Consider the following 27,608-nt stretch of genomic DNA (forward strand, 5'->3'; position numbering starts at 1 on the left):
TCTCTGGCCGTGTTCAAATCCAGTTTAAAAAAACCTCACCTTTCTGAAGCTGCTTACTTAAGCCAGGGCTTCCCAAACTGTGAGTCTGGACCCCAACACCTTCAGCTGTGGTCACAAGTGCCTCAAATGCACCAGACACAGCAGCACTATTAGTAGTGGGAGTCAGCGTGGGGCCTGTGAGCTTGCTCATGCTCACAAGCCCTGGGATGGTACTGCCTTTGCATGAGCTTCCGTGGTAACAGGAAGCCCTGCACGAGAAGGGACAGGGCCGCTGCAGGGCCTCTGAGCCTGCATAACCCATAGGCCCTGTGCTGCTCCTACTGCTTGCAGATCACTGTCAGACCTGGGAGCAGCCATGAGGGGAGGGCAGGGCTGAGTGTGTATGGATCAGTGCAAAAACCACTGAACCTGCCCCATCATCAATCTGCCCTCTCGTCCCACCTGTTTTCATCCACCTTTTGGCCCAGGCCCAAAGGAAAATGTTGCAGCTGAGCCTAGCCAGGGGATGGTTGCAGGAGGGTCTATTTGAAAAGAGGAATGAGATGCAGGAGAGGTTGGAGGGTTGGATAAGGTGGAAGGTGAGGGGTAATGACAGAAGATGAGCTGAGAGATGTAAAAGGAGTTGGAGTGTGGCTGAGGGAAATGTAAGGAAAGGCAGGAGGGGAGGAGATGAGGATGGGAGGTGAGAGAGGGAATGCAGGATTAGTGAGAAGGGAATGGAGAATGGGGTGAGAGGGAGGGGATGACAGAGGATCAGTTGAGGGTTATAAGAACACGTTGCAGTTGATAGAGGATTAGCTGAGGGGACATGAAGATGGATGGAGGGGGTGAGAGAGAGGCTGGGAGGTAAGAAAGGGGATGGCGGGATAGGTGAGGAGGGAATGGGGAATTGGGTGAGAGGGAAGAGGGTGGGATAGGCTAAGGAGGTGAGAGGAGTGGAGGTAGCAAAAGGGGCTCAGCTTGAATACCAGAAGGGTGAGAAGGAATGATTGTAGGAGGGGGACCACACCCCTGGGAATTATTTTGGGTCATTCTCTGGGGTCATGTGAATTTTCAAATGCTAAAATGGAGTCACATTGGCCATAGGTTTGGGAAGCCCTGCCCTAAGCACTTCTCTAAACAGTTATCCAGATAGTCAGTGGGTGGCGTTATGTTTCTGGGGAACTTAGCCGGATAAGTAGCAATATTCAGCCTTATCCATTTAAGATAACCAGATAAATTAGACTTGGCCCATAGCAGGTCTAAAGATAGCCAGATAAGTTTATCCTACTTACTTTAATACTGAACTGAATATCCCAAGTAAGTGAGCTGGATAAGTCTTCTCCGGCTAACTCACAGAGCCGGATATATTTTAATATTGGGCCTCCCCTAAATTTTAAAGCACTACTAGATATTCAGCTACACAAAATCACAACTGCCCGCTAGCCCTGAGAATGAAAGGGCTCTTTACCTTGGTGTTTGGCGAGCACATCTTTCAGAACAAAATACTGCCGAAGGAAGCTGAGGTGCGAACATTTTCCCTCTCCCACAGGAGCAGCCTCTGGTTTTGGAAACTCCACGGCCTGACACCTGAGAGTAAGAGAGTGACAGGGATTATTCTGGGAGTCCCCGGGGAGAGAGATGGGACAGAGATCTTCTAACTAACTGTGCGCTGGGGAAAGGGAGGGGAAATTCTGCTGATTGCTGACAGAAGGAGAAAACAGAAAATATTCTCCCACAATGCTGCCTTTATTCCTTCATTTAATGATTTATATTCACTCTTCATGATCCAGAGCAGAGCACTGCCCTGAACAAGGGATGAACAACTCCCTGGAACTGAGGGTCTCATAATCCAGGATCCTTCTGTATTCTGGGAATTAAGGTGAAGACTATTCTGACTCTCCCAATCATAGACCTTATTCAAGACAGCATTCAATTGTACCAGTGATGTTTTCCAATCCTTCCCCAATGGATGCAGCAATGGACATTGTCTGCATGCACAGAGTAACATCCTTTCAGCTCTCAAAGCAAAAAGGTCAGAGGATAAACAGAGATGTTAAAAAGGGCAGGAGACAACACTGCTCATTTTCTAAGGAGGAGAGGTCCCGACTCCTGCCCTAAAAAAAAAGAACAAGCTCCGCCTGCTCGTCAGAGTACTCCATGATCAGAGGCATTCAGTGCAGGTAATAATTTATAATAAGCTCTGCCTGCAATGCCCAGTGCTGCCCGTCAGTCTCAGAGAGCTCCATGATCAGTGGCATTCAGTGCAGGTAATAATTTATAATAAGCTCTGCCTGCAATGCCCAGTCCTGCCCGTCAGTCTCAGAGAGCTCCATGATCAGGGGCATTCAGTGTAGGTAATAATTTATAATAAGCTCTGCCTGCAATGCCCAGTCCTGCCCGTCAGTCTCAGAGAGCTCCATGATCAGGGGCATTCAGTGCAGGTAATAATTTTTTCCCGTCAATAGCGGGGCTGAATTAGCCATGCTGTCATGGGATCTGACAATCAGGCCCGGGAGGCGGAGCTTGTCAAAGCAGAGAACAGAGCTTTGCTCTCTGCGGCTGCGCGTGTGTTCCCGTGCAGGAAAGTAACGGAATCTCCTCAGTCTGTTATTTTCCATGAGCGGGATCGCACGTGGGGCTATTCTCTCCTCAATATTTAAAAAATAGATGAAATGTCAAAGTCGGGTTTCAAACCCTGTCAGTGTGGCAAAGTAATGTCACTTACCGACGGCCACGATCGCTGCTACAGATGTCTGGGTCCAGAGCACGATTGTGAAGACTGTCAGTTTTGTTCTCAAATGTCACCGAGAGTATTAAAACAAAGGGCATGCAGGCTTCAGGAACTTTTTGCTTCACGAGAGCCATTGGAGGCTCATTCGTCGCCTGGCCCATTATCCTCATCGGCTCCATCAAGAAAGAGACCTTCAGCGTCAACTCCTCAATCATCCACTTTGGGAGGTAAGGGAAAAGCGAAAAGACAAAGGCCATTGGATTCTAAGGAATCCTCAGTGCCTAAAGAGCCGCAACGATCAGTATCGGCGCCAGAAACCGCGGCGCCGTCACCTTCTGCGCCGACAGACCTCTCTGCGCGTAAGAAGCTGTCGCCGAAGAAAGACGAAATGGCGCACAAATTGAAAGAACTGGGGCACACGGTGCAGAAGAAAATACTGCGCAGACCAGATACGCGCATGGCGCCGTTGAAATCTGCGCGTACGGCGCCGACTCTAAAAAAAATCTGTGTGCACGGTGCCGAAGACTTCAGCGCCCACAAACCTTCCGCGTGCAGCATCAGAAAAATGTGCGCAGAAGGACAGATCTCCGCGAGAATCGATATCCACGCACAACTATACTTCTGCGCGCAGAGATGCAGCCGCGCACAAACCTACATCAGCGCATACATCTGCGCATAAATCCACAAGCGTACATAAATCTGCATTCGCGCATACATCTGCACATAAAGCTACAAGCGCCCACAAATCTACATTCGCCCATACATCTGCGCATAAATCTATATCCGCGCACAGACTAAAGTCTAAGCATAAAAGGCATGATTGCTCACCTCCACAACAGCACTACCAGTACAAAGTTCTTCCCTTTGGACTATTGGCTGCACCCAGGGTTTTCACCAAATGCATGATAGTGGTGGTGGCTCATCTCAGGAAACAAGGCATAACCATATTTCCATATCTGGACGATTGGCTCATACTCGGACCAACCCCAACAATCTTACGAGATCACCTCCATTGGGTGATATTCTGTGTACAAGAATTAGGGTTGGTGATCAATTTTCAGAAATCACACCTACAACCAACACAACAGTTGCAGTTCATAGGCACACGCCTGGACGACACTACATGCAACAGAGCATATCTCCCAGATGACAGAAGACCACACTTCCGTCACCTTCTACAGGCCTTAAACCAGACTCAGAGACTGTCAGCGAGACAAGTCTTGGTAGTCCTGGGCCACATGGCAGCAGTGAATTTCACGGTCCCCAACACCAGGCTACACATGAGACGCCTACAATGGGGACTAAAACGTCAGTGGAAACAACATTCACAGCCATTGACTCAGAGAGTATCCCTAACAACCGAAATGAAGAAAGACATAACATGGTGGCTCCTAGACTCCACCATGTCCAAAGGAGCATTGTTCAGCTCTCCTCCTCACAACACGGTCTTAACCACAGATGCGTCTCACAAGGGCTGGGGTGCACACCTCGAGATTTACGAAACTCAAGGGTTATGGACAACCTCGGAACAGAATCTGCAAATAAATTTATTTGAATTCAGAGCGATTCGCAATGCATTACAAGTATTCCAAGACCACCTGAAAGGACGCAGGGTCATGATCTACATGGACAACCAAGTAGCAATGTTTTACATCAACAAACAATGAGGGTCCGGTTCATGGTCCCTCTGCAAGGAGACCCTGATGATTTTTGAGCACGCTCACCGAAATTCCATACATCTACAAGCAACTTACCTACCGGGAGTTGCAAACACAAGAGCGGACAGGTTAAGTCGCATCTTTCATCCCCACGAATGGACACTCAACACAGAAGTAGCCCAAGACATATTTCGGCAATGGGGAAAACCTTCAATAGATCTCTTTGCAACAGAGATCAACGCGCAAGTTCCCAATTTCTGCTCCATAAGACCAAGCCAATTCAGGATCGCTGAAGATGCCTTCCTAATTCCGTGGACGACAGGCCTTCTGTATGCCTTTCCTCCCATACATCTCATAACAAGAACAATTCAAAAGTGTATAGTGGACAAAGCTCAACTGATACTCATAGCCCCGGCCTGGCCGAGGCAACCGTGGTACAGTTTCCTACTTCGACTATCCATCAGGGAACCAATTCCCTTACCGAATCGACAAGATCTTCTCGGCCAGGATCAGGGAACACTTCTACATCCGCTACACTCATCTCTACACTTGACAGCTTGGAGATTGAGAGGCTCCTTCTAACAGAGCAAGGAGTTTCCACTTCAGCACAATTCATTTTGTTAGAATCAAGGAAACTCTCAACCAGGAAAAATTATAGCTATAAATGGAAACGTTACTCTACCTGGTGCACTTCCAAAGGAGTACCACCATTGGACTGTTCACCGGAATTGCTTATTGACTATCTTCATACACTATACGTAGCAGGTCTAGCAACCTCATCCATCAGAGTTCACCTCAGTGCCATAGGCGCCTATCATAGACAAATCAATGATATGCCTATTTCTAACCATCCATTACTGACTCGTTTCATGAAAGGGTTAATGCACATTCGTCCCCCAATATCCAAACCTCCGGTTCCATGGAACCTCAACATAGTTCTGGAACAGCTCATGCTTTTTCCATTCGAACCCATGGACTCAGCGCACATTAAATACCTCACATGGAAGGTAGTATTCCTGGTTGCAGTAACATCAGCACGAAGAATTAGTGAGTTACAAGCTTTGGTCCATTATCCTCCATACTTACAATTTCATCATCAGAAGGTAGTTCTCTGTACTCACCCGTCCTTCCTACCGAAAGTAGTTACCCCATTCCATCTCAATCAGACAATGGAATTACCAACTTTCTTCCCTAAACTGCACGCAAACGATAGGGAAGAACTACTGCACACATTAGATTGTAAAAGAGCTCTCACACTCTACAAAGAAAGAATAAACTCAGACTCCCATGTTTCTCAACTATTTGTCTCCTTCGACCCGAAAGCACCTGGCTTACCAGTAGCCAAACACACCATCTCCAGTTGGATAGTACAGTGCATCAAATTCTGCTATGACAAACGGAATTTACAACTACATTCTAATCCTAAAGCTCACCAAGTTAGAGCAGTAGCAGCCTCCTGGGCACACTTGAAAAATGTGCAACCCATAGACATTTGCAAGGCAGCTACATGGTCATCATTGCATACCTTCACAGCTCATTACTGTCTTGACCAACAAGCAGCCACTAATGCGACGATAGGGCAAGCAATACTGCAATCTCTGCCCTCTTGTCCACGGTGACTGCCACACTGTCAAAGATCACGTTCAAACACATATAACACAAATGACGTGATCGGGAGCTTGGGACTCCCATGACAGCATGGCTAATTCAGCCCTGCTATAAATGGGAAAAAGCAAGTTTGCTTACCGTAAACGATGTTTCCGTAGATAGCAGGATGAATTAGCCATGCTGACCCACCCTCCTCCCTGGCAGTTACCAAGTCTTCGACTACAATAAAGCTTAATCACAGACTGAGGAGATTCTGTTACTTTCCTGCGCCGGAACACACGCGCAGCAGCAGAGAGCAAAGCTCTGTTCTCTGCTTTGACAAGCTCCGCCTCCCGGGCCTGATTGACAGATCCCATGACAGCATGGCTAATTCATCCTGCTATCTACAGAAACATCGTTTACGGTAAGCAAACTTGCTTATATTGTTTTATGCTCACTCTCCATGAGTTTTCTCTCTCTAATGTTATAGAGAGTGAGGATAGTGGGGTGAGGTGAATAGGAAAACGGGTGAGACCCCAGGACAAGGAGTTTGAAAGCAGGTCTTTCTCCCATCTTCTCCTCAGTCACTAGGGAGGGGCAGGACCCACAGTGACATTACAGAGCTGCTATTTCATGCAGAATGAGAGCAATCAGAACAGAGCCGTACCTGCTCAGGGTGGCCTTTGCATCCTGGAGAGAAGAGAGAAAGAGAGATTATTACTGTTTATATTATATGGACTATACTACAGTCATTATAAACACTACAACTTCAGGCACACTGCTCTGTGCAGTCTAGTTCCAGGTTGTTTGCTGAGAGAAAATAAGTATTGTTTCCATTTCATCCTGCTATGCCAGTCCAGTCGAGACAAGTGGATTATGTCCCCCTGCCAGCAGATGGAGGCCGAGCGCACTGCTTTCCTTTGTGACATTATCGCCACTTTACGGAGGTGGATCAGCATAGTGAAAAGCCAGTAATCTCTGCCGCCAGCAGATGGTGGTGCAGCAGGATTTCTCCAGGCACTGATGGATTCTCGGGCCTGGTCCCTGGTTTGCACAGGACTGCGAGCCCATTGAAGATGTCTTGGGCCAGGCTCCTGCTACGTCAGGAGAGCGAGCTCATCCTGCAGGTTCCCAGTCCCTGAGGGGAGAGAGACTTCCCATAGAAAAATACCCAGGGAAGCTTTAAGGCAGAATCTTCAGCTTTACAATGAGGATGCTCACTGTCCGCACCCCCTTCTCCGTCTCTGCTTCAGAACTGTTTAAAGAAAAAACGGGGCCTTTTAATCAAAGCAACTACATCCAGAGAGGCTGGGTCAGACTTCGGGTAAGTACCTGCTGGGGGACTTTGTTTTTCAGTGGAATTCAGTGTTTCCTGTATCGCACAGCTTTGGCGGAGGTGCCAGGCCTGTACCTGTGAGAATTTGAGAGCGGCTGCCACTGCTGGGCCAGCGGCATGAGCGGCAGTCCAGCATCTACCACAGGAATGCATATGTCATTTTCAGGCTATTTCTAGTGGATCCCCCCGGGAATCTGAGCTTTCGGTGCCTTTCTCTTGCTGCGGGAAGGAGCCATGTCCTGCACCATGAGCGGTGGCCTTATCGATGTATTTTTCTCTGGAGTTTACTTAGGGCAGGCGGATGGCCATGTTAAGTCCTTCACCTCTGGTTGGGTCTGTATACAGCAGCATTGTTTGAGGATTCGGGGGATTTTAGACTCCCTCCAGCTCTGGTTTCCTTGGATGCTGCAGTTTTTTAAGATTTTCCTTTCTGGATGACTCTGCTTTGTAAACCATTTCTCTGGATCTCTTTATATCTTTCAACCTGTCTTTCAATGAATTGCAGAAGCCTGAGGCCAGGAGGAGGCCTTCCGTTGGCTTGGTTTCACTTACAGATCCCAACCACGCCATCAGGTTCCCATGAAATGGAAACAAATAAATAAAACTTGCTATGGTTATCTGTTTCCCAGCCCGGAGTTGGCACGGGAGTAGCCTGAGGTTCGGCTTGAATCGCTCATCTGAGGGGGTGGTGCCTTCAGAGTGGAAGGCGCAGTTGTGCGCCTTTTTTCATGAGGATGATAGCATGGCCTTAGGATGATACCTTGCTTAGGTTATCAGAGGCTAAGATTGAGGCCTGGTTGGGAGCCTAATATTACAGGACTCGTATGTCCTCTTATTTTGAGGAACTGGTGCTTTGTATGTGTCCCTGCGTAGTGACCTCTGAGGTGTAATTACCTTTGGCAAGCTGTGCCCTCTTTCCCAGAAAACGGCTCAGCACTTATTCCAGTAGCCTTGGTTAGCCACTTTCTCTCTCTTCTTGGCTACCAGGCACACCCCTGTCCCAGCAGACAGTGCTGTTCTCCTGGGGGTCCTCAGGATGGGCGGATTGAACTCCCAGTAATCCTCATGACTAATGCCTCTAACACTTTTGTGCAGGTGAAGTGTCTCACATGAAACTGGCATTCGTTTTGGATGGCCTTTATGAATTTTCAGTGGCTTCAGCCTGCGTGTCATTGCTTTTGTTCATTTCAAACAAATGCACGTCCCTATTGCGAATCGGGCAAAGTGGGGCCCAGTCCATTCTGGAGTCTGGGGATTTGTAATTCCATCTCACCTTCAGTAACTCCACGGCAGGCTGCTGGCACTTCTCCTCTATCTCTGAGATCAGTTTCTGGAGAGAGGAGCTTTGCTCTTCTAGCTGGCTCACATTATCCCTGATTTTCTTTACAATCTTCTTCTCTTCCTCTTCCAACCTTGAGAGATGGATCTGCTGCTCCTCATTCAGGAACTGGTGCAGCTCCTCAAACTCAGACAGGATTTTCTCTCTCTTGATCGCTGTTTCACACTACATTCAACACATAAGAGCAAAGGGAAAAACATATCACTGACACTGACAATATATTATATTGCATGCAACAGTGGAGCCTGTCCCTGCAATAAAGAGAGTCACAGTCTGTGCCATTGTATTATTCTGAGCTTTATATGTCATCACTCCTGGGAATCAGCTGTGGATTTAACCCTCTGGCTGCCCCTAGGCACAGACTGTGGCGAACCTTGGCATGGTCTACCCTGGATGATGCATCAGCTGTCTGTCCTAAAATACTGACACAGCTGCACAGGAGGGGTTGCTGAAGCTGCTTTCAGTGACAGAATGAGCTTCTGGTGGCAGGGCAGCTGCCTCTAGATAGTTTCCTACTCCAGTGGTTCTCCATATCCACAATGAATATATATGAGATAGATTTGCATGCTCTGCCTCCATCGTATGGAAATCTCTTTCATCCTTATTCATTGCGGATATCCTAGAAACTTGACTGGCTTGGGGTGTCCTGAGGGCTGGGTTTCAGAACCCCTGACCTGCTCTGCCTATTAAGAAGTCTGCGCCTGCTGGGAACTCTCCCAACGCTAACCTCTTCATTTTCAGCCCTCGCAGAGGCGGAGACCCATCGGCCGTGGTTGAAGCTCTTCATTTTCCTCCGAGCCGCGCTGCAGTCTTCTTTTCTTCAGCCGATGCCGAGGGCACTAGCGTGGCCTCTTCTTGCCGCGCAGGCACCCGATACTCTCCACTTCCTCTTCCGGGCCGCGGGGGGGGGGGGGGGGGGGTGTGTGTGTGTGTGTGTGTGTGTGTGAGAGAGAGATTGCATGTATGTGAATGATTGAGAGCCTGTATATGTGAAAGAGAGTATGTCTGTGATTGAGAGCCTGCCTGTGAGAGAGAGAGAGCATGAATGTAAGTTTACCATTGGGAACCTGTATGTGTAAGTTTGTGATTGAAAACCTGTTTGTGTGAAAGAGTATGTGTGTATGATTGAGATCCTTTGTGTGTGAGAGAAATCATGTGTATGTATGATTAAGAGCCTGTGTGTATAAGTAAGAGAGAGATCATGTGTGTCTGTGTGTGATTGAGAGCTGGTTTAGGTGATGGAGCATGTGAGTATGTGATTGAGAGCCTGTGTGTAAATGAGAGAAAGAGAGGACATGTTTGTAAGCATGTGAATGAGAGTCTGTGTGTGTGAGAAAAAGACAGCATGTATTTATGTGATTGAAAGCCTGTGTGTGTGTGTCAGCGTGAAAAGATAGACAGCATGTGTGTAAATGTGTAATTAAGAGCCTATATAAGTGAGAGAGAAAAAACATGTGTATATGTGAGTACTGAGAGCATGTGTGTATAGGTGTGTCATTGAGAGCCAGTGTGAGAGAGAGCGCTGGTATGTGACTGAGAGAGGAGAAAGTTCAAAGCAAACCACCCCACCTCCTGCTAATTCAGAACAATCTCAGGACACCTGGATATCAAACGTTCCCAGGTATGCAGAGCAAAAAAATGTTTGTATCCTTCTTATTTTTCATTACTGGGTCTTTGTGTCTGCTATTTTGAAATATTTGTTGGTATCTGGAAATGTTTTATATGAGTTTTTAATTATTGGATATTCCACTCATCAGCTGTTTCGAAATATGTTCTTTTTGTTAGTACAGTTTTACTGCTGATGATTTTATATTTCTTGATTTGTTTTATAAGGATGGGTGATGTTTCTTTTTTCCTTTGTTACACTGCATACAGAGACTCTGGTTTGTTGCAGTTTCCAATTCAGTTTTTTCTACAGGCTTCTTGTTATGCATTTTGGTCTCTTTATTCTATGTTAGGTGAGGGACAGCACGTGATTCAGGTGAGGTTTTCTGCTGGCGTGTAGTTTCTGTGTAGGACTCTATAGCAGCCTGACTTGGTCCGTTTTCCTAATAGGAGATGTATTGGTGTCTTAAGGCCTGGTTTAATATTTTCAGAGACTTATTGTACTTTAAAAGTGTGATCTTACATAAAATGCACACATTTACTTGTATTTAGTTTTAAACATATTGTATGGCTCTCATGGAATTACATTTTAAAATATGTGGCGTTTATGGCTCTCTCAGCCAAAAATGTTCCTGACCCCTGCAATAGGAGATAGGAGAAAGAAATTTTAATAAAGTTGAATGCTTTGTGCTTACTTACATATGTGCTTATTTGTTCTCATCGTTCTGCTTATAAAAAGCTTGTTTATACAGCCAGGTTTTTAGACTTACTTTGAAGAGTTTAAAGCTTCTCTGCAGTCTAATTTTGAGTGGCATTGAGTTCCACAGTACGGGTCCTGCCAGTGACAGCGCTCGCTCTCTTACATGTGTGAGTCTTTCTGATTTAACGGATGGGACAGTTAATAGCGCCTTATTAGCCGATCTAAGATTTCTGTGAGGCACTTGTACAAGTGCTGTGTTTAGCCACTCCGCTTTTTCATCATGGATTAATTTATGTATTATACACAGTGCTTTATGCTGTATTCTTTGTTCAATAGGTAGCCAGTGTAGTTCTGCTAGTGTTCCTGTAATGTGGTCTCTTTTCTTTTTTCCTGTCAATATTCTAGCAGCTGAACATAAGAACATAAGAAAATGCCATACTGGGTCAGACCAAGGGTCCATCAAGCCCAGCATCCTGTTTCCAACAATGGCCAATCCAGGCCATAAGAACCTGGCAAGTACCCAAAAACGAAGCGGTCTTATGGCCGTTTGAGGTACACCTAGTAACAGGGCGTTACAGTAGTCAGTGCTTGTGAATACCATTGACTGTAGAACCGTTCGGAAATTTGCCATGGTTAGTAAAGGTTTCAATTTTCTGAGAACCATTAGTTTTGCATAACCTTTTATTTTTAGTGATATGTGTTGTTTCAGGTTTAGTTCAGGGTCTATTATCACACCTAGATTGCGTACTTTCACTGCTAATTCCACAGTTTGATTATTTTTTATTGATATTGATGTTTGAATTGGGTTTATATTTTTTTGTTCGAGGTGTAGGAATTTCACTCTCAGCACGGTCTCTATCTTCCCCGGTCCTCCCATCCACACCTAGAGTTAAAATGTGGCTCGGCCTATGCAGAATGCACATTGTAGCTCAGTATAGGCATTTTTTTAAATCTCCTGATGCATTAGCATATCATTAGATTGATGCATCTGCAGTTTAAAAAACTTGTACCCTATGCAGTAAAACTTTGTGCTAAAATCCAGCGCACAGTGCCATGATTGCATTGGCCTGAAAGTGAGTTGCTAAGTAGTATTCTCATTAATCTTTCTCATGCTACTTCCAACTTGATAGGAGCAATGACCGTACAGAAACCTCAGACGGAGACACAGACACCCACCTTCAACTTCTCAGCTTTCTTCTCTTCACTGGATTTAAACGCCTGAATCTCTTTCAGCTCCTTCTTCAGTGGACCCAAGTGATTTTCATATTTTTCCTGTGAATATTAAACAGATCTAATTGAAAAATTTGAATAGTGTGTTTGATGTTATAAATCAGGATTAAATGGCTCTCAGATCCTCCTGTCTTATACTATAATTGGCCCAAGAGTGACACATCAGGATGAACATTGTACCAGGGTGCTTCCTTGAATCCTAAGCCCTGGGATCACAGGCTGTGGCTTTTTCTCATCCAGCCCCTCCCCAGGATGGGAGGAATGAGACTAGAGTACAGGACACAACAGAAGAGAAAAGAAATTGCTCTGCTCCTGTTTCTCCTAACCAAGACCCATATCTTCTCCAGCACTTCCTAAGCTATAGGACTCCATGCTGAATGCCCTCATTGCAGCCAATCAACTCAATACGGTTCAGAACTTGCTTGACTGCTGGGGAAACTGCTGCTCATCGCAGGTTTGTGGTAGACAAGGCTCACTATCAACACAAGGTTTTTCTGTTCAGTCTCTCAGTAGCTCTGAGAGAGTTTGGGTGATAGAGGTGGCGGCACGCCTACATCACTAAGGGATCTGTGTCTTCCCATGTCAAGATGACTGCCTGGTGACAGGGCCTTCACAGTAGATAGTGTTGGATTCCAGGGACAGGACGATTTGCCTTCTTCAATCCTTGGGATCCCTCATCAATTATCCCAAATCGAACTTTATCAAAGGATAAAATTCATCGAGGCTTGGATAGACTCTCTGGAGGAAAGAGTGTTCCCTCCATCCAGAAGCATTGACTCAGGATCCATCAATGTCCTCAAGCTCCATCTCAAGTGATTCTGATGGTCCTTGGCCACATGGCCATGGCAGTTCCTCTCATCCGTCTCAACATGAGACCTCATCAGTGGGGCCTTGGTTCGCAATGGGACCAGTTAATTCAGCCACTATCTTTTTCAGTGTTGATAACTAGCATGATGTGGACATTGTTCAGGTGGTGGCTAAATCCTAGAAGTGGGATCCACCCTTTGACCTTTATCCTATTAAGTGACTTTGGTCACCAACGCATCTACCAAAGGATGGGGCACCCACACGGGTTCCTCTCAGACTCCAGGAACATGGTCCATGTCAGAACATACTTTTTCTTCAAATTAATCGGTTAACGTTACGGGTCATTCAACATGCCCTAAGAGTTACTTACCCAGGCTTATGGGGGTGTGTAGTTTTAATTATAAGTTTATTTACTTGTCATTGGATAATTTAGATCTCTTTTGATAGCTAGAGAATGTTTGTTTTATGCAATTTTAATTTGTTTTCGTGTAGTTTATATAACTGTATTATTGTGAAATATGTAATGAATGGTTTTCTTGGATTTAGTATGCAAGTATTGTATTTTGTAATTATGTATTTATGAAGTGAATTGCATTGATGGCATTATGTGGATTTGGGGTATATCAAATAAAATAATATAGAAGAATAGTACATAGGCCCTGCACATCCCAACTTTGGCACATGGTGCTTGGCCAAGAGAGCGTATGCTCAGATCTAACTTGCCATGCCATCCTTTTCCAAAATGGCCTGGCCTGTGATATTCTATCAAACCTGACATGCACAGCAGCAAAGTACATACTCTTCTTTTATAGATGCCCATCCACTCCCTGCAGTTAAATCAAAGTATAAGCTCTCTGGGGAAGGCACCTTCATCAGAAGAATATGCCTGTCAGTGTGGCACATGTCAACTCTGGGCACAGTCTTTATAACGCACTTAAAGCCATCAATGCAAAGGTGAGCGTAAGGGGAAAAGAGTTAAATGTAAAAAACATTCTGCTGGCATGAAGGTCCTGTGTAGGGATCTACAGCAGCCTGGCTTCTTCTGTTTGCCCAGTAGGAGGGTCCAGTGTGATATTTATAGCGTTGTCTTTTCATAGGTAATGCTGTTGCTGTTTGAGGTCTGAGAAGTTAGTGCTGTTTTGGTAAGGCAGGTATGCTATAAGGCAGGGGTCAGGAACCTTTTTGGCTGAAAGAGCCATGAACGCCACATATTTTAAAATGTAATTCCATGAGAGCCATACAATATGTTTAAAACTAAATACAAGTAAATGTGTGCATTTTATGTAAGATCACACTTTTAAAGTACAATAAGTCTGAAAATATTACACCAGGCCTTAAGACACCAATACATCTCCTATTAGGAAAACGGACCAAGTCAGGCTGCTATAGAGTCCTACACAGAAACTACACGCCAGCAGAAAACCTCACCTGAATCACGTGCTGACCCTCACCTAACATAGAATAAAGAGACCAAAACGCATAACTAGAAGCATGCAGAAAAAACTGAATTGGAAACTGCAACAAGCCAGACTCTCTGTATGAGGTAACAAAGGAAAAAAGAAACATCACCCATCCTTATAAAACATAGAAACATAAACATAGAAACATAGAAATGACGGCAGAAGAAGACCAACCGGTCCATCCAGTCTGCCCAGCAAGCCTTACACTTATTTTTTCTCATACTTAACTGTTTCTAAACAAATCAAGAAATATAAAATCATCAGCAGTAAAACTGTACTAACAAAAAGAACATTTCGAAACAGCTGATGAGTGGAATATCCAATAATTAAAAACTCATATAAAACATTTCCAGATACCAACAAAATATTTCAAAATAGCAGACACAAAGACCCAGTAATGAAAAATAATAAGGATACAAACATTTTTTTGCTCTGCACACCTGGGAACGTTTGATATCCAGGTGTCCTGAGATTGTTCTGAATTAGCAGGAGGCGGGGTGGTTTGCTTGGAACTTTCTCCTCTCTCAGTCACATACCAGCGCTCTCTCTCACACTGGCTCTCAATTACACACCTATACACACATGCTCTCAGTCACTCACATATACACATGCTTTTTCTCTCTCACTTATATAGGCTCTTAATTACACATTTACACACATGCTATCTTTTCACGCTTACACACACACATAGGCTTTTAATCACATAAATACATGCTGTCTTTTTCTCTCACACAAAGGCTCTCAATCACATACTCACATGCTCCATCACCTAAACCAGCTCTCAATCACACACAGACACACATGATCTCTCTCTTACTCATACACACAGGCTCTTAATCATGCATACACATGATCTCTCTCACACACAAAGGATCTCAATCATACACACATACTCTTTCACACAAACAGGTTTTCAATCACAAACTTACACATGCAGGTTCCCAATGGTAAACTTACATTCATGCTCTCTCTCTCTCACAGGCAGGCTCTCAATCACAGACATACTCTCTTTCACATATACAGGCTCTCAATCATTCACATACATGCAATCTCTCACTCACACACACAGGATCTCAAACACACATGCTTGCTCGCTCATTCACTCTCTCTCTCCCCCACCCCCACCCCGGGAACTCGTGGCAGCAGCAGCCTCCTCCCAATGCTAACCTCCTTCATTTTCAGCCCTCGCGGAGGAGGAGTCCCATTGGCCGCGGTTGAAGCTCTTCTTTATTTTCCTCCGAGCCGCGCTGCACAGTCTTTTTTTCGTCGGACCGACACTGAGCACACTAGCGTGGTCTCTTCTTCCCGTGCACGCACCCGATGCTCACCACTTCCTCTTCCGGGCTTTAGGGGGGGGCGGGAAGAAGAGAGCATGCCGGTGCCACCGACTCCAGCTATTTTGCCGTGTTCCGCCCGGGCTGACAGCATTTTAAGCCTGGGCGGAGGAGGACTGGGGAGCAGCTGGGTCAGCGGGGGACTGGAAAGTGTGGCGAACACTGATTTAGATTTGTCTGCGAGCCAGATGCAGCCATCAAAAGAGCCATATCTGGCTCTTCCCGACCCCTGTAATACAGCATCGATGTCTTACACTGACATGATTTCTGAAAGCTTTGCATTACGTGCCTGCGTGTGTGTGTGTAATATATATCTGTATACATGTCTAGCTATCCATCTCTCTCTCTATATATATGAAACAAGTTTGAAATTTAAAGGGCTTACTTTTACTGGATTGCTCCAGGAGGTGGGGTCATAATGACTACTATGTTTCATTATCAGAACCTCAACTCAGGGACAATAACCCTGAAAGTTATATCACGGGAAAGGTGTACAAGGAGGAAGGATCTCTTAGGCTGCCTCATCCCCCTCCCACAATGACTTCACCACACACTGCCTCAGCCAGGAGGTGGGGTCATAATGACTACTGAGTTTCATTATCAGAACCTCAACGCAGGGACAATAACCCTGAAAGTTATATCACGGGAAAGGTGTACAAGGAGGAAGTATCTCTTAGGCTGCCTCATCCCCCTCCCACAATGACTTCACCCCACACTGCCTCAGCCTGCATTGGCTAGAGGATAGAAAATTCCTCATATGGCACTTATATCAGCCTGTGCGGGCTTGAAGAAGATAGAAATATATCTGCATTGGGCCCAGGGGCTGGAGGAATGGAGCAGTGGCCTGTGTTGGGCAGCAGCGCAGAAGGACAAGGCATCATGCAGCTCCCTCATCCGCAGTCAGCACAGAGGAGGAAAGCTGCAGCAGGGGGTCAGCAGCCTCAGAGTAATGGGGCAGGAGATATGGAGGAGATTACTAGGATTGGGGAGGAGAGGGAGCGTGCTGGATAATATGGAAATAATAAAAGGGGATCCATCCACAAATGACTGCTCAGGGACAATTAGGAGGTTAAAGTGGCCCCGCCCAGGACGCCCTGGGACAGTAAAGATCCTGATACCCACCTTGTATTCCTGCACAGCCTCCTTTATGTGGATCAGGAAGGGAGATCTGAGACCCCGGGACACACTGTGATAATAAAGATACTGACACTCACCTTGTGATCCTGCACAGCCTCCTCTATGGGGATCAGGGTGTGAGATCTGTGACCCCGGGACACACTGTGATAATAAAGATACTGACACTCACCTTGTATTCCTGCACAGCCTCCTCTATGGGGATCAGGGAGTGAGATCTGTGACCCCGGGACACACTGTGATAATAAAGATCCTGCCACTCACCTTGTAATCCTGCACAGCCTCCTGTATGGGGATCAGGGAGTGAGATCTGTGACCTGGGCCACACTGTAATAATAAAGATACTGACACTCACCTTGTATTCCTGCACAGCCTCTTCTATGGGGATCAGGGTGTGAGATCTGTGACCCCAGGATACACTGTGATAATAAAGATACTGACACTCACCTTGTATTCCTGCACAGCCTCCTCTATGGGGATCAGGGTGTGAGATCTGTGACCCCGGGACACACTGTGATAACAAAGATACTGACACTCACCTTGTATTCCTGCACAGCCTCCTCTATGGGAATCAGGGAGTGAGATCTGTGAACCCGGGACACACTGTGATAAGAAAATTATTACTTACCTGCTAATTTTCGTTCCTGTAGTACCATGGATCAGTCCAGACAGTGGGTTATGTCCCCAATCCAGCAGATGGAGTCAGCAAAAGCTTCGAGGGGGCATCACCATATGTACTACTACCCCCTCTGCAGGACTTCAGTATTGAGTATATCAAAGCCCGAGTAGACAAACAAACCCCCGTATTGGATCAAGTTTAAAAGAATCGGCAACAATAAGCCGCTTAACCTAAGTAAAGAAGTGTGACTGTCCCACCAACGGGTAGGAAGTCGTGAAGACAGCGTGACAACCCGCATGGAACTGGGAACTGTGAAAACACAAGGAAAGAACTGAAGAGTTGTGAAAGACATAAAAACACCACAGAACCATAGAGAACGGCTGAGCAGGATTAGAAACCAAAACGCGGTGGGCGTCTAGACTGATCCATGGTACTACAGGAACGAAAATTAGCAGGTAAGTAATAAATTTCTTTTCCCTGTACGTACCTGGATCAGTCCAGACAGTGGGATGTACCCAAGCGTCCCTAAATCGGGTGGGGTCCTGCGAGGCCTGCTTGTAGAACTTGCTCGCCAAAGTGTCCGAAGACAGAAGAGGCGAGGTGTAGACGATAGTGCCTCGAGAACGTGTGCAACGATTTCCAAGTGGCTGCTCTACAGATTTCCTGAGAGGAGACCGAGCGAGCCTCCGCCCAGGACGCCGCCTGAGAACGTGTAGAGTGCGCCATGATGCCGGGCGGGGGAGTCCGCCCCACCCCAATGTAGGAAGCGGCAATGCCAGCCTTCAGCCATCTGGCAATAGTTGTCTTCGAGGCCTGAGACCCTTTCCTAGGGCCGGACCAAAGCACGAAGAGATGGTCAGAAGTCCGGAAATCATTCGTAGCCTCCAGATAGAGACGCAGAGTGTGCTTGACATCCAGGAGTCGGAGAGCCCTCGGCTCAGAAGAAGAGAAGGACGGCAGTTCCACCGTCTGATTCACATGGAACGCAGACACCACCTTCGGAAGGAAGGAGGGAACAGTGCGAAGCGAAACTCCAGAGTCGGAGAAACGGAGATAAGGCTCTCTACACGACAGGGCTTGCAGCTCCGAGATGCGTCGAGCGGAGCAGATGGCCACCAGAAACACAGTCTTGAGGGTGAGATCCTTAATCGTCGCACTCCGGAGTGGTTCAAACGGGGGCCCCGACATGGAACGGAGCACAAGGTTGAGACTCCAGGAGGGACAAGGATCCCGCAACGGAGGCCGTAAATGCTTGACACCCTTGAGGAAGCGAACAATATCCGGGTGTTGTAGTAGGGAGCCCCCAATGCGCAGGAGCGAACCAAGGGCGGCCACCTGAACCCGTAGTGAGTTATAGGCGAGCCCCTTGTCCACCCCCGCTTGAAGAAACTGAAGGATCTGAGGAACCGAAGCCTTAGCGGGTCTCGTGTTCTGGCTGGTACACCACAGCTCGAAAACCTTCCAGACCCGAACATAGGCCACCGACATCGAAGTCTTTCGGGAACGCAACAGCGTTGACACTACCGCCTCCTGGTAGCCCCGGCGCCGAAGGCGGTGCCACTCAAAAGCCAGGCCGCAAGACAGAAGAGTTCTGCCTGCTCGAAAAATACCGGGCCCTGGTGCAGGAGGCGGGGGAGATGTCCCAGTCGGATGGGTCCGTCGATCACCAGTTGGAGAAGGTCCGCAAACCAGGGTCGCCTTGGCCATTCTGGCGCGACGAAGATTACCGTCCCCTGATGAGCCTCTATTCTGCGGAGTAGTCTTCCCACCAGTGGCCACGGTGGAAATGCGTATAGAAGGAGATGGGCCGGCCACGGGAGCATGATATAGGCCACCGTGGTCGCGTTGTCCGATAAGATCCGAACCTCCCGATTCCGAAGGAGTGGCAGGAAGTGTCGCAGAGCTAGTCTGACCGCTCTGGTCTCCAGGCGATTGATGGACCACGTTGCCTCCTCCGCGGACCACGTCCCCTGCGTGGCGCTGCGGTCGCAGACTGTTCCCCAGCCGACGAGACTGGCATCGGTGGTTACCACCACCCAATTTGGCAGATCTAGGGACACGCCGCGAGCCAGATTCTCCGGCTCCATCCACCAGCTCAGGCTGATCCTGGCGAACTGCGGCAGGGGAAGGAGCACCTGGTAGTCCTGCAAAAGCGGTTTCCAACGGGATAGAAGTGCTCTTTGTAGGGGCCGGAGGTGCGCAAATGCCCAAGGGACCATGTCGATGGTGAAGCCCATCACCCCCAGGAGCTGCAGGTAGTCCCAGGAGGTGGGAACTGGTAACGCAGAGAACCGCTGTATGTGCTCCCGCAAGGCGTGCGCCTTGTCCTGCCTCAGAAAAACCTTGCCCAGACGTGTGTCGAAGGTCGCCCCCAAAAAATCCAAGCGCTGCGAGGGCACGAGGGAGCTCTTGGAGAAGTTCACTACCCATCCCAGGGACTGCAGGAACTGTATTACCCTGGCTACCGCAGCCTGTCCATGTAGGAAAGACTTCGCTCGGATGCCCCAATCGTCCAGGTAAGGATGGACTAAAATACCCTCCTTCCGAAGGGCAGCCGCCACGACTACCATGATCTTGGTGAAGGTGCGCGGTGCCGTCGCCAACCCGAACGGGAGCGCTATAAACTGGAAGTGTTGGTCCAGGATCTTGAACCTGAGAAGACGATGATGCTCCCGGCGGATGGGGATGTGAAGGTAGGCCTCCGTCAGTTCCAAGGAGGCCAGGAACTCCCCTCGATGCACCGCCGCAATCACCGAGCGCTGCGTTTCCATGCGGAACCGGACCACCCGGAGGGACTTGTTGACTTCCTTTAGGTCCAGGATGGGCCGGTAGGATCCTTCCTTCTTTGGCACCACGAAGTAGATGGAATAATGGCCCGAGCCCACCTCTCCGGAGGGCACGGGCGCAATGGCGCCTATCTCCCGAAGCCTGTCCAGTGTCAACTGCACCGCCCTGCGCTTGGGGCCCGATCCGCAGGGAGAGAAGATGAACCGTCCCTTCGGAGCGCGGACAAACTCCAACGCGTAGCCGTGTTCTATGGTGTCCAAGACCCACTGGTCTGAGGTGATCTGCGCCCACTCCTCGTAGAAGAACGCCAGCCGACCCCCAATCCTGGGGACGGCGGAGTGGGCGAGCCGAACATCATAGGGAGGACTTTGGAGAGGGTTGTCCCGACCCGGGGGCGGGCCGCGCGGGCCTACGCCCGCGAAAGGAGTGCGACCAGGGCTGAGGGCCTGGAGCCCGCCGGTCTGTAGTTCCTGTAGCGCCTTTGCGCCCTGGCTCTGGTCCGGGAAGACGAAAACGCCCTGGAGGGCCGGTATCTGTCCTCCGGCAGGCGATGAACCGCGTTTTCCCCCAGGGACTTGATGATCTGGTCCAAATCCTCCCCGAATAGGAACTTACCCCTGAATGGCAGGGAGCCCAGGCTCGACTTGAAGGATGTATCCGCCGCCCAGTTGCGAAGCCATAGTAGTCGACGTGCCGCCACTACCGAGACCATGGATCGAGCCAGGACCCGAAACAGGTCGTAGGAGGCGTCTGCCCCGTACGCCACCGCAGCTTCCAGTCTATCCGCCTGGACGGCCTCATCGGCCGGCAGAACCTGAGAGGTGAGAAGTTGTTGCACCCAGAGAAGACTCGCCCTCTGGGCAAGCGAACTGCACATCACTGCCCGCATCCCCAGCGCGGAGACCTTGAAGACCCGCTTGAGGAAAACTTCCAACTTGCGATCTTGCGTATCCCGTAAGGCCGCTCAACCCGTCACTGGTATGGTCGTCCTCTTCGTGACCGCCGACACCGCGGAGTCCACTTTTGGTACCTTGATGAGATCCAGAAAATCCTCCGGCAGTGGGTAAAGTTTTTCCATGGCATGGCTGACCTTTAGGGAAGCTTCCGGGGTGTCCCATTCCCTAGTGAGAAGCTGCAGGAAACGCCCGAGCCCTCGGTCGAAGGGCTGCCAGAACCGGATCCCCCTTCCTTGCAGAAGTGACGACAGCGGGCGCTATGGGAGCGGGCGGGTCCGGCGGCGGATCGAGGTCTAACTCCTGAATAATTAGCGGGATAAGCTCATCCAGCTCTTCCCTCTGGAAGAGACGCAGTGTGCGCGGATCGTCCCCCTCTGATGTGGAGTCTCCTTGACCCAAGTCCGTAAGGTCCGGCCCAGGGGACGCTGGACCTGGCACCGCTCCCACGGAGCCCACAGGAAGCCGGGTGCGGGTGGGAAGTTGGGGGGCCCCCACTCCTGCCGAGATGGGGGGGGGCCTGAGAGGGAGGCGAGAGCCGCGGTAACTTGGCTGGGGGCGGTCCCGTGGGAACGTCGAGACCCTGCAGATATGCTGTGTGCATTAGAAGTATAAACTCCGGGGAAAACCCCGGCCTACCCGAAGGAGCACCGGAGGGGGGGGACCCCGTTGAACCCTGGCCCAGCGGGTCTGGCTCCGGCAGCAAGGTCGGGGGAGAAACCTCGGGGGAGTCCCTGTCCTCCAGCGCTGCCTGAGTCCCCTCAGGGCGCTGGGTATGCAAGTTGGCCGCCGTTCCCGCCAGAAATGGGGGAGGGGCCGGCCCGCGCCACCCGGGCAAGCCTGCACAAAGGAGAATTCGCCGAGGGACTGCGACGTGCCTTCCCCCCCGGGAAGGCACCGAGCACAGATCCCCTCTCGCGAAATTCGCAATCCCGGCTCGCCGCAGGCCGGGCAACGCGACGGCCTCGGCATCGGGAGTGCTGCTAAAAACGGAGCAGACAGGCAAGAATCACAGAAATAAGCCTCGGGGGGGGGGGGGGGGGGGGGGGGGCCGTGAGGAGAAACGCCGCTGCGGGGGGGCCCAGTCGGCCTGCACTGCCCGCCGACGGAGAACGGTGCCGCGGGGGGCCCTCCTGGCCGCACAACCCGCCGACAAGGAGCTCCCTGCCTACCTCCGCAGCCCACGAGGAGCAGACAAAATGGCCGCGGGTGAGGGAGAAACGCGGAGAGGCCAGTCCCACCGGCATCTGCGATCAAAGAGCTGTAAGAGAAAATACAGAATAACGTATCACTTACCCCGGTTCGCAAGCGACAGGCTAGCACCGAGAGAGAGAGAGAGAGAGAGAGACAACACAGAGGGAAGCCAAGCCTCCCCAATTTGAACCCTCTTTTTTTTTTTTTTTTAAGTGAAACAAACTTGATCCAAAAGAAATAGTCAAAGAAAACAGAGAAGGAAATTAATCAAGGAAAGAAAATGGTCTAAGGTAATCGGGAGCAACCCAGATTCCCCTACTCACATCTGCTGGAGTCAGAAGATACTGAACTCCTGCAGAGGGGGTAGTAGTACATATGGTGATGCCCCCTCGAAGCTTTTGCTGACTCCATCTGCTGGATTGGGGACATAACCCACTGTCTGGACTGATCCAGGTACGTACAGGGAAAATAAAGATACTGACACTCACCTTGTAATCCTGCACAGCCTCCTCTATGGGGATCAGGGAGTGAGATCTGTGTCCCCGGGATACACTGTGATAATAAAGATCCTGATACTCACCTTGTGATCCTGCACAGCCTCCTCTATGGGGATCAGGGTGTGAGATCTGTGTCCCCGGGATACACTGTGATAATAAAGATACTGACATACACCTTGTATTCCTGCACAGCCTCCTCTATGGGGATCAGTGTGTGATATGTGACTCTAGGACACACTGTGATAATAAAGATAGCGATACTCACCTTGTATTCCTGCACAGCCTCCTCTATGGGGATCAGTGTGTGATATGTGACTCTAGGACACACTGTGATAATAAAGATAGCGATACTCACCTTGTAATCCTGCACAACCTCCTCTATGGGGATCAGGGTATGAGATCTGTGACCCCGGGACACACTGTGATAACAAAGATACTGACACTCACCTTGTATTCCTGCACAGCCTCCTCTATGGGGATCAGGGTGTGAGATCTGTGACCCCGGGACACACTGTGATAATAAAGATACTGACACTCACCTTGCAATCCTGCACAGCCTCCTCTATGGGAATCAGGGTCTGAGATCTGTGACCCCGGGACACACTGTGGTAATAAAGATACTGACACTCACTTGAGAATAACATAATGATAAAACCGACAGTCTTTGTACAAGGACCTTGGTATAATTTTAGAGAAAGACCTTAGCTTTAAAAAACATATCCACCAAACTGAGGGAAGGCTACCACAAACTCATCACTCTATGAAGGTTAAAACCGTTACTTGAAATAAACGACTTTATAACAGTATTGCAATCACTGATTTTTTCCAATATCGACTATTGGAATTCACTGCTACTGGGACTTCCTCATTCCACTATCCGACCTCTACAAGTATTACAGAATGCAGCCACAAGAATTTTGACAGGAAGCAAAAAATGCGATCGCATTACACTATTTTAACATCATTGCATTGGCTGCCCATTGAATACCGTTCACAATATAAAACAGCCTGCATTGTACACAAAATAATTTATGGTGAACAAACCGAATGGTTAAATACAGCCATTCGATTACAGGCTCCCCAAAGGAATCTCAGATCGGCAAATAAGTGTCTACTAACAATCCCCTCGGTGAAGTCAGCACATCTCAGTCAAGTGCGAGAGTGAGCAGTAACAATACCAGGCCCCAAACCCTGGAATACGTTACCAGTTGAGATCAGATTACAAGCAGATATTAAAAAATTTAAGTCCGATCTTAAAACATGGCTTTTTGGCTGTGCCTATGCAGAATCTAACTAAATGATCTTTTATTTGCTGTTTTTATCTAAAAAGCTGTTCATATTTTCGCTGCTTTTATTCATCTTATTGCACTTAATTTTATCTTGTATTCGCTTTATGCTTTAAATTTTGTACTTGTTTTAACTATTTATAATTTTAGAACTATAAATCCTTTATTAATTTGTTCTTATTGATGATTTACTGTATTTGATTTCTTTTTATTGTAAACCGTTGTGATGGACCTTCCGATACGATGGTATATAAAACCTAATAAACTAGAAACTAGAAATTATTCCTGCACAGCCTCCTCTATGGGGATCAGGGTGTGAGATCTGTGACCTGGTGTTACACTCACCGGTCGCGGGGCTCCGCTTACCCTCCAAATCCTCCCTGACGCTGTGCCCGGTCTCGAGTCCCTGGCCGCGACCAGCCGTCTCTCCGCTTGCAGTCCATCCATCAGTACCCCATGCCGCCAGGATCTCCTCTGCTCTGTTTGCGCAAGGAGCCATCCTACTCCTCAGCACGGGATCTCCTTACGCAGGTGCGCACGGCTCTTGCCATGATTTAAAGGGCCAACAGCGGGAAATCACCGCCGGCTTCGTGAAATGATGTCATTGGCCCTGGCCTACTTAAGGCTCTCCCAGGCTGCCTCCGGATGGCTTGGCAACGAGTCTCCTCGTGCTGAATTCCTCGTGGGTTTCTGCGTTTTTGCTCCTGAGTATCAGCTCCTGCATTCCTGCCTTCCAGTACTCGCTCCAGCCTCCCAGTTCCCGTGTTAGCTTCCTTTGGACAGACCTCCCTGGCTTTGACATTTAGATTGGATCTCACCGTGACTGCTTGCCGCCTGCCTCTGACCTTCGGACTGGACCCCACCTTGGCTGCTCGCTGCCTGCCTTCTGACTCTCTGCTTCGCATGGCCGTACCACAAGATCCTTCTTACAGGGGCCCACCTAACACTAGCCAGCCCCGGTACCCAAGGGCTCAACCTGCGGGGAATGAAGGCTGGTAGTGGCGAAGCTCCAGCTGGCCCCTGCTCTCCTCCAGCCTTGCCTCCTGGTGGTGGTGACCTGTCCCCCTCAGGTAGCGACAACACCATCTGGGGCCAAGGGTCCACAGCTTACATCAGAGCTGCAACACCTGGGACCACTGTAATAATAAAGATGCTGACACTCACCTTGTAATCCTGCACTGCCTCCTCTATGGGGACCACACTGTGAGATCTGTGCTCCTTTCCTTCCTTACAGATAAGACAGATTGCTTTCCAATCCTCTGTGCAGAACAATTTTAATTTCTCTTCATGCTTCTGGCACAGAGTTTCCTCTCCTTTTCTCTCTGACATCTTTTTCACCCTTTCTATCAGATTCCGCAGCTCCCAGTTAGGCCTGAGTTTCCTCTGCTGAGATGTTTCTCTGCACTTGGGACAGGGGAAGTTTGTATCTAAGCCCTCCCAGGCCCGAGTGATGCAGGAGCGGCAGAAGTTGTGGCCACAGTCTATGGTCACCGGGTCTATAAAATAATCCAAGCAGATGGAACAAGAAGCTTCCTCCCACAGAGACTCCATGCTGCTCCCTGCAGCCACGCTCCTGAGAGGAGAAGTGCAGACTCTATTTTTACTTTCATTTCTTCTCTAGCAGCGTCACAGAAAGGGAGGGTTTCTCTCTCTCTCTCTCTCTGGAGTGTGCTCTATCGAAAATTATTTTTCAAGCTGTGTTTCTGGGTTTACTACACATAAAACTTCAGAAAAGCCAACTTGTTCCCCTTTCACCACTGTGTTTCACTGTATTTTTACATTGTGGTGACCTTTAGGGAGATAAACTCAATAAACGCCTGTTTTGGTTCACCTACAGTTTTTCTTCTGTAGAACTGAGAACTTTTGGAAAGTTTGGAATAGAATTTAGAAGCAGCCAGACAAGTTATGAGAGTGGCTTGTTCTTTCTATTCCAAACGTATATCTATACACACACACACTGAGGAGGAGAACTGCTCTCAATTTCGGAATATAAATATCATGATCTGTGCTTCAGTAAAGCCTGTGAAATTCTTCTATGCATAAAAAGCCAGGGATCTGGGGGCATTTGTATCTGATGATCTCAAGGAAGTCAAATAGGTGGATAAGGTGATAAAAAAGCAGAAAGGTGCTTGGTTGCCTAGGGAGTGGTGATAATGCCCCTGTATAAACCCCTAGTCCACATTTGAACGAGCCACTCCTGAATTAATACAAAACACATACATTTATTTATTTATTTATTTATTATTTTTATATACTGACATTCTTACATCTGATGTAAATCATACCGGTTTACATTAAACAGTAGCAGGAAATAAATTTCCATAGTCTAATACAATGAACATTTCTAATTAAAATTGTTAACAAGTGAAAAGAAAAAGGTAAAGAATTGGAATAAAGGTTAAATTACAGAAAAATATAAAATATTTTTTTTAAAAGCACAAGGGGTGCATAAAGGGGACATGTTCAGTTCTTGCGAGGGCCCAGGATGGAGGGTGGCCTCCCCGCTCGCCGGCGCCTGATGGTGAGGTGCTCTTCAACCATCGCCGGGGCTCCCAGTGACGTCAGGGGGGGGGGCGTGGTCACACATCGCATCGCAGTCATTCATTTCCCTCACCTCTTGCTGTTGGTTCCGTATCTTTTCTCCCCCTGCCATTCAGTTTGGTGTTCAGTTCTCGCGGGGGCCCAGGATGGAGGGTGGCCTCCCCGCTCGCCGGCGCCTGATGGTGAGGCGCTCTTCAACCGTCGCCGGGACTCCCAGTGACGTCATACATAAGCCCTCAAACCAGCCACTTCTGAATTCATACAAAATACAAACATAAGTCCTCGATCCAACAGCTCCAGAATTCATACAAAACACATACATAAGCCCTCGATCCAGCCGCTCCTGAATTAAGACAAAACACATACATAAGCCCTCGATCCAACCACTCCTGAATTAATACAAAACACATACATAAGCCCTCGATCCAGCCGCTCCTGAATTAAGACAAAACACATACATAAGCCCTCGATCCAACCACTCCTGAATTAATACAAAACACATACATAAGCCCTCGATCCAGCCGCTCCTGAATTAAGACAAAACACATACATAAGCCCTCGATCCAGCCACTCCTGAATTAATACAAAACACATACATAAGCCCTCGATCCAGCCACTCCTGAATTAATACAAAACACATACATAAGCCCTCGATCCAACCACTCCTGAATTAATACAAAACACATACATAAGCCCTCGATCCAGCCACTCCTGAATTAATACAAAACACATACATAAGCCCTCGATCCAGCCACTCCTGAATTAATACAAAACACATACATAAGCCCTCAAACAGCCACTCCTGAATTAATAGAAAACACATACATA

At 48.3% G+C, this 27,608-nt stretch overlaps 1 protein-coding gene across 2 annotated transcripts in view; it reads right to left on the reverse strand.

Annotated features, from left to right (window-relative positions):
- Positions 1–25,859, reverse strand: part of LOC115085683 (E3 ubiquitin-protein ligase TRIM39-like) — a 38,567-nt gene extending 12,708 nt beyond the window's left edge. The window contains exons 1-5 of one of the 2 annotated variants that reach the window (XM_029591985.1): positions 25,404–25,859; positions 12,115–12,210; positions 8,568–8,798; positions 6,626–6,648; positions 1,451–1,569 (exon numbers count right to left, since the gene is read on the reverse strand). In XM_029591985.1, coding sequence (XP_029447845.1) covers positions 1,451–1,569; positions 6,626–6,648; positions 8,568–8,798; positions 12,115–12,210; positions 25,404–25,790 — 856 coding nt within the window. In that variant the 5' untranslated portion in view covers positions 25,791–25,859. The remainder of the gene's footprint in view (positions 1–1,450; positions 1,570–6,625; positions 6,649–8,567; positions 8,799–12,114; positions 12,211–25,403) is intronic. The other variant, XM_029591987.1, reaches the window with a different exon arrangement.
- Positions 25,860–27,608: the final 1,749 nt, after the last annotated feature.

The sequence above is a fragment of the Rhinatrema bivittatum genome, chromosome 2, assembly GCF_901001135.1.
Source record: "Rhinatrema bivittatum chromosome 2, aRhiBiv1.1, whole genome shotgun sequence".
In the NCBI taxonomy this organism is placed as follows: Eukaryota; Metazoa; Chordata; class Amphibia; order Gymnophiona; family Rhinatrematidae; genus Rhinatrema; species Rhinatrema bivittatum.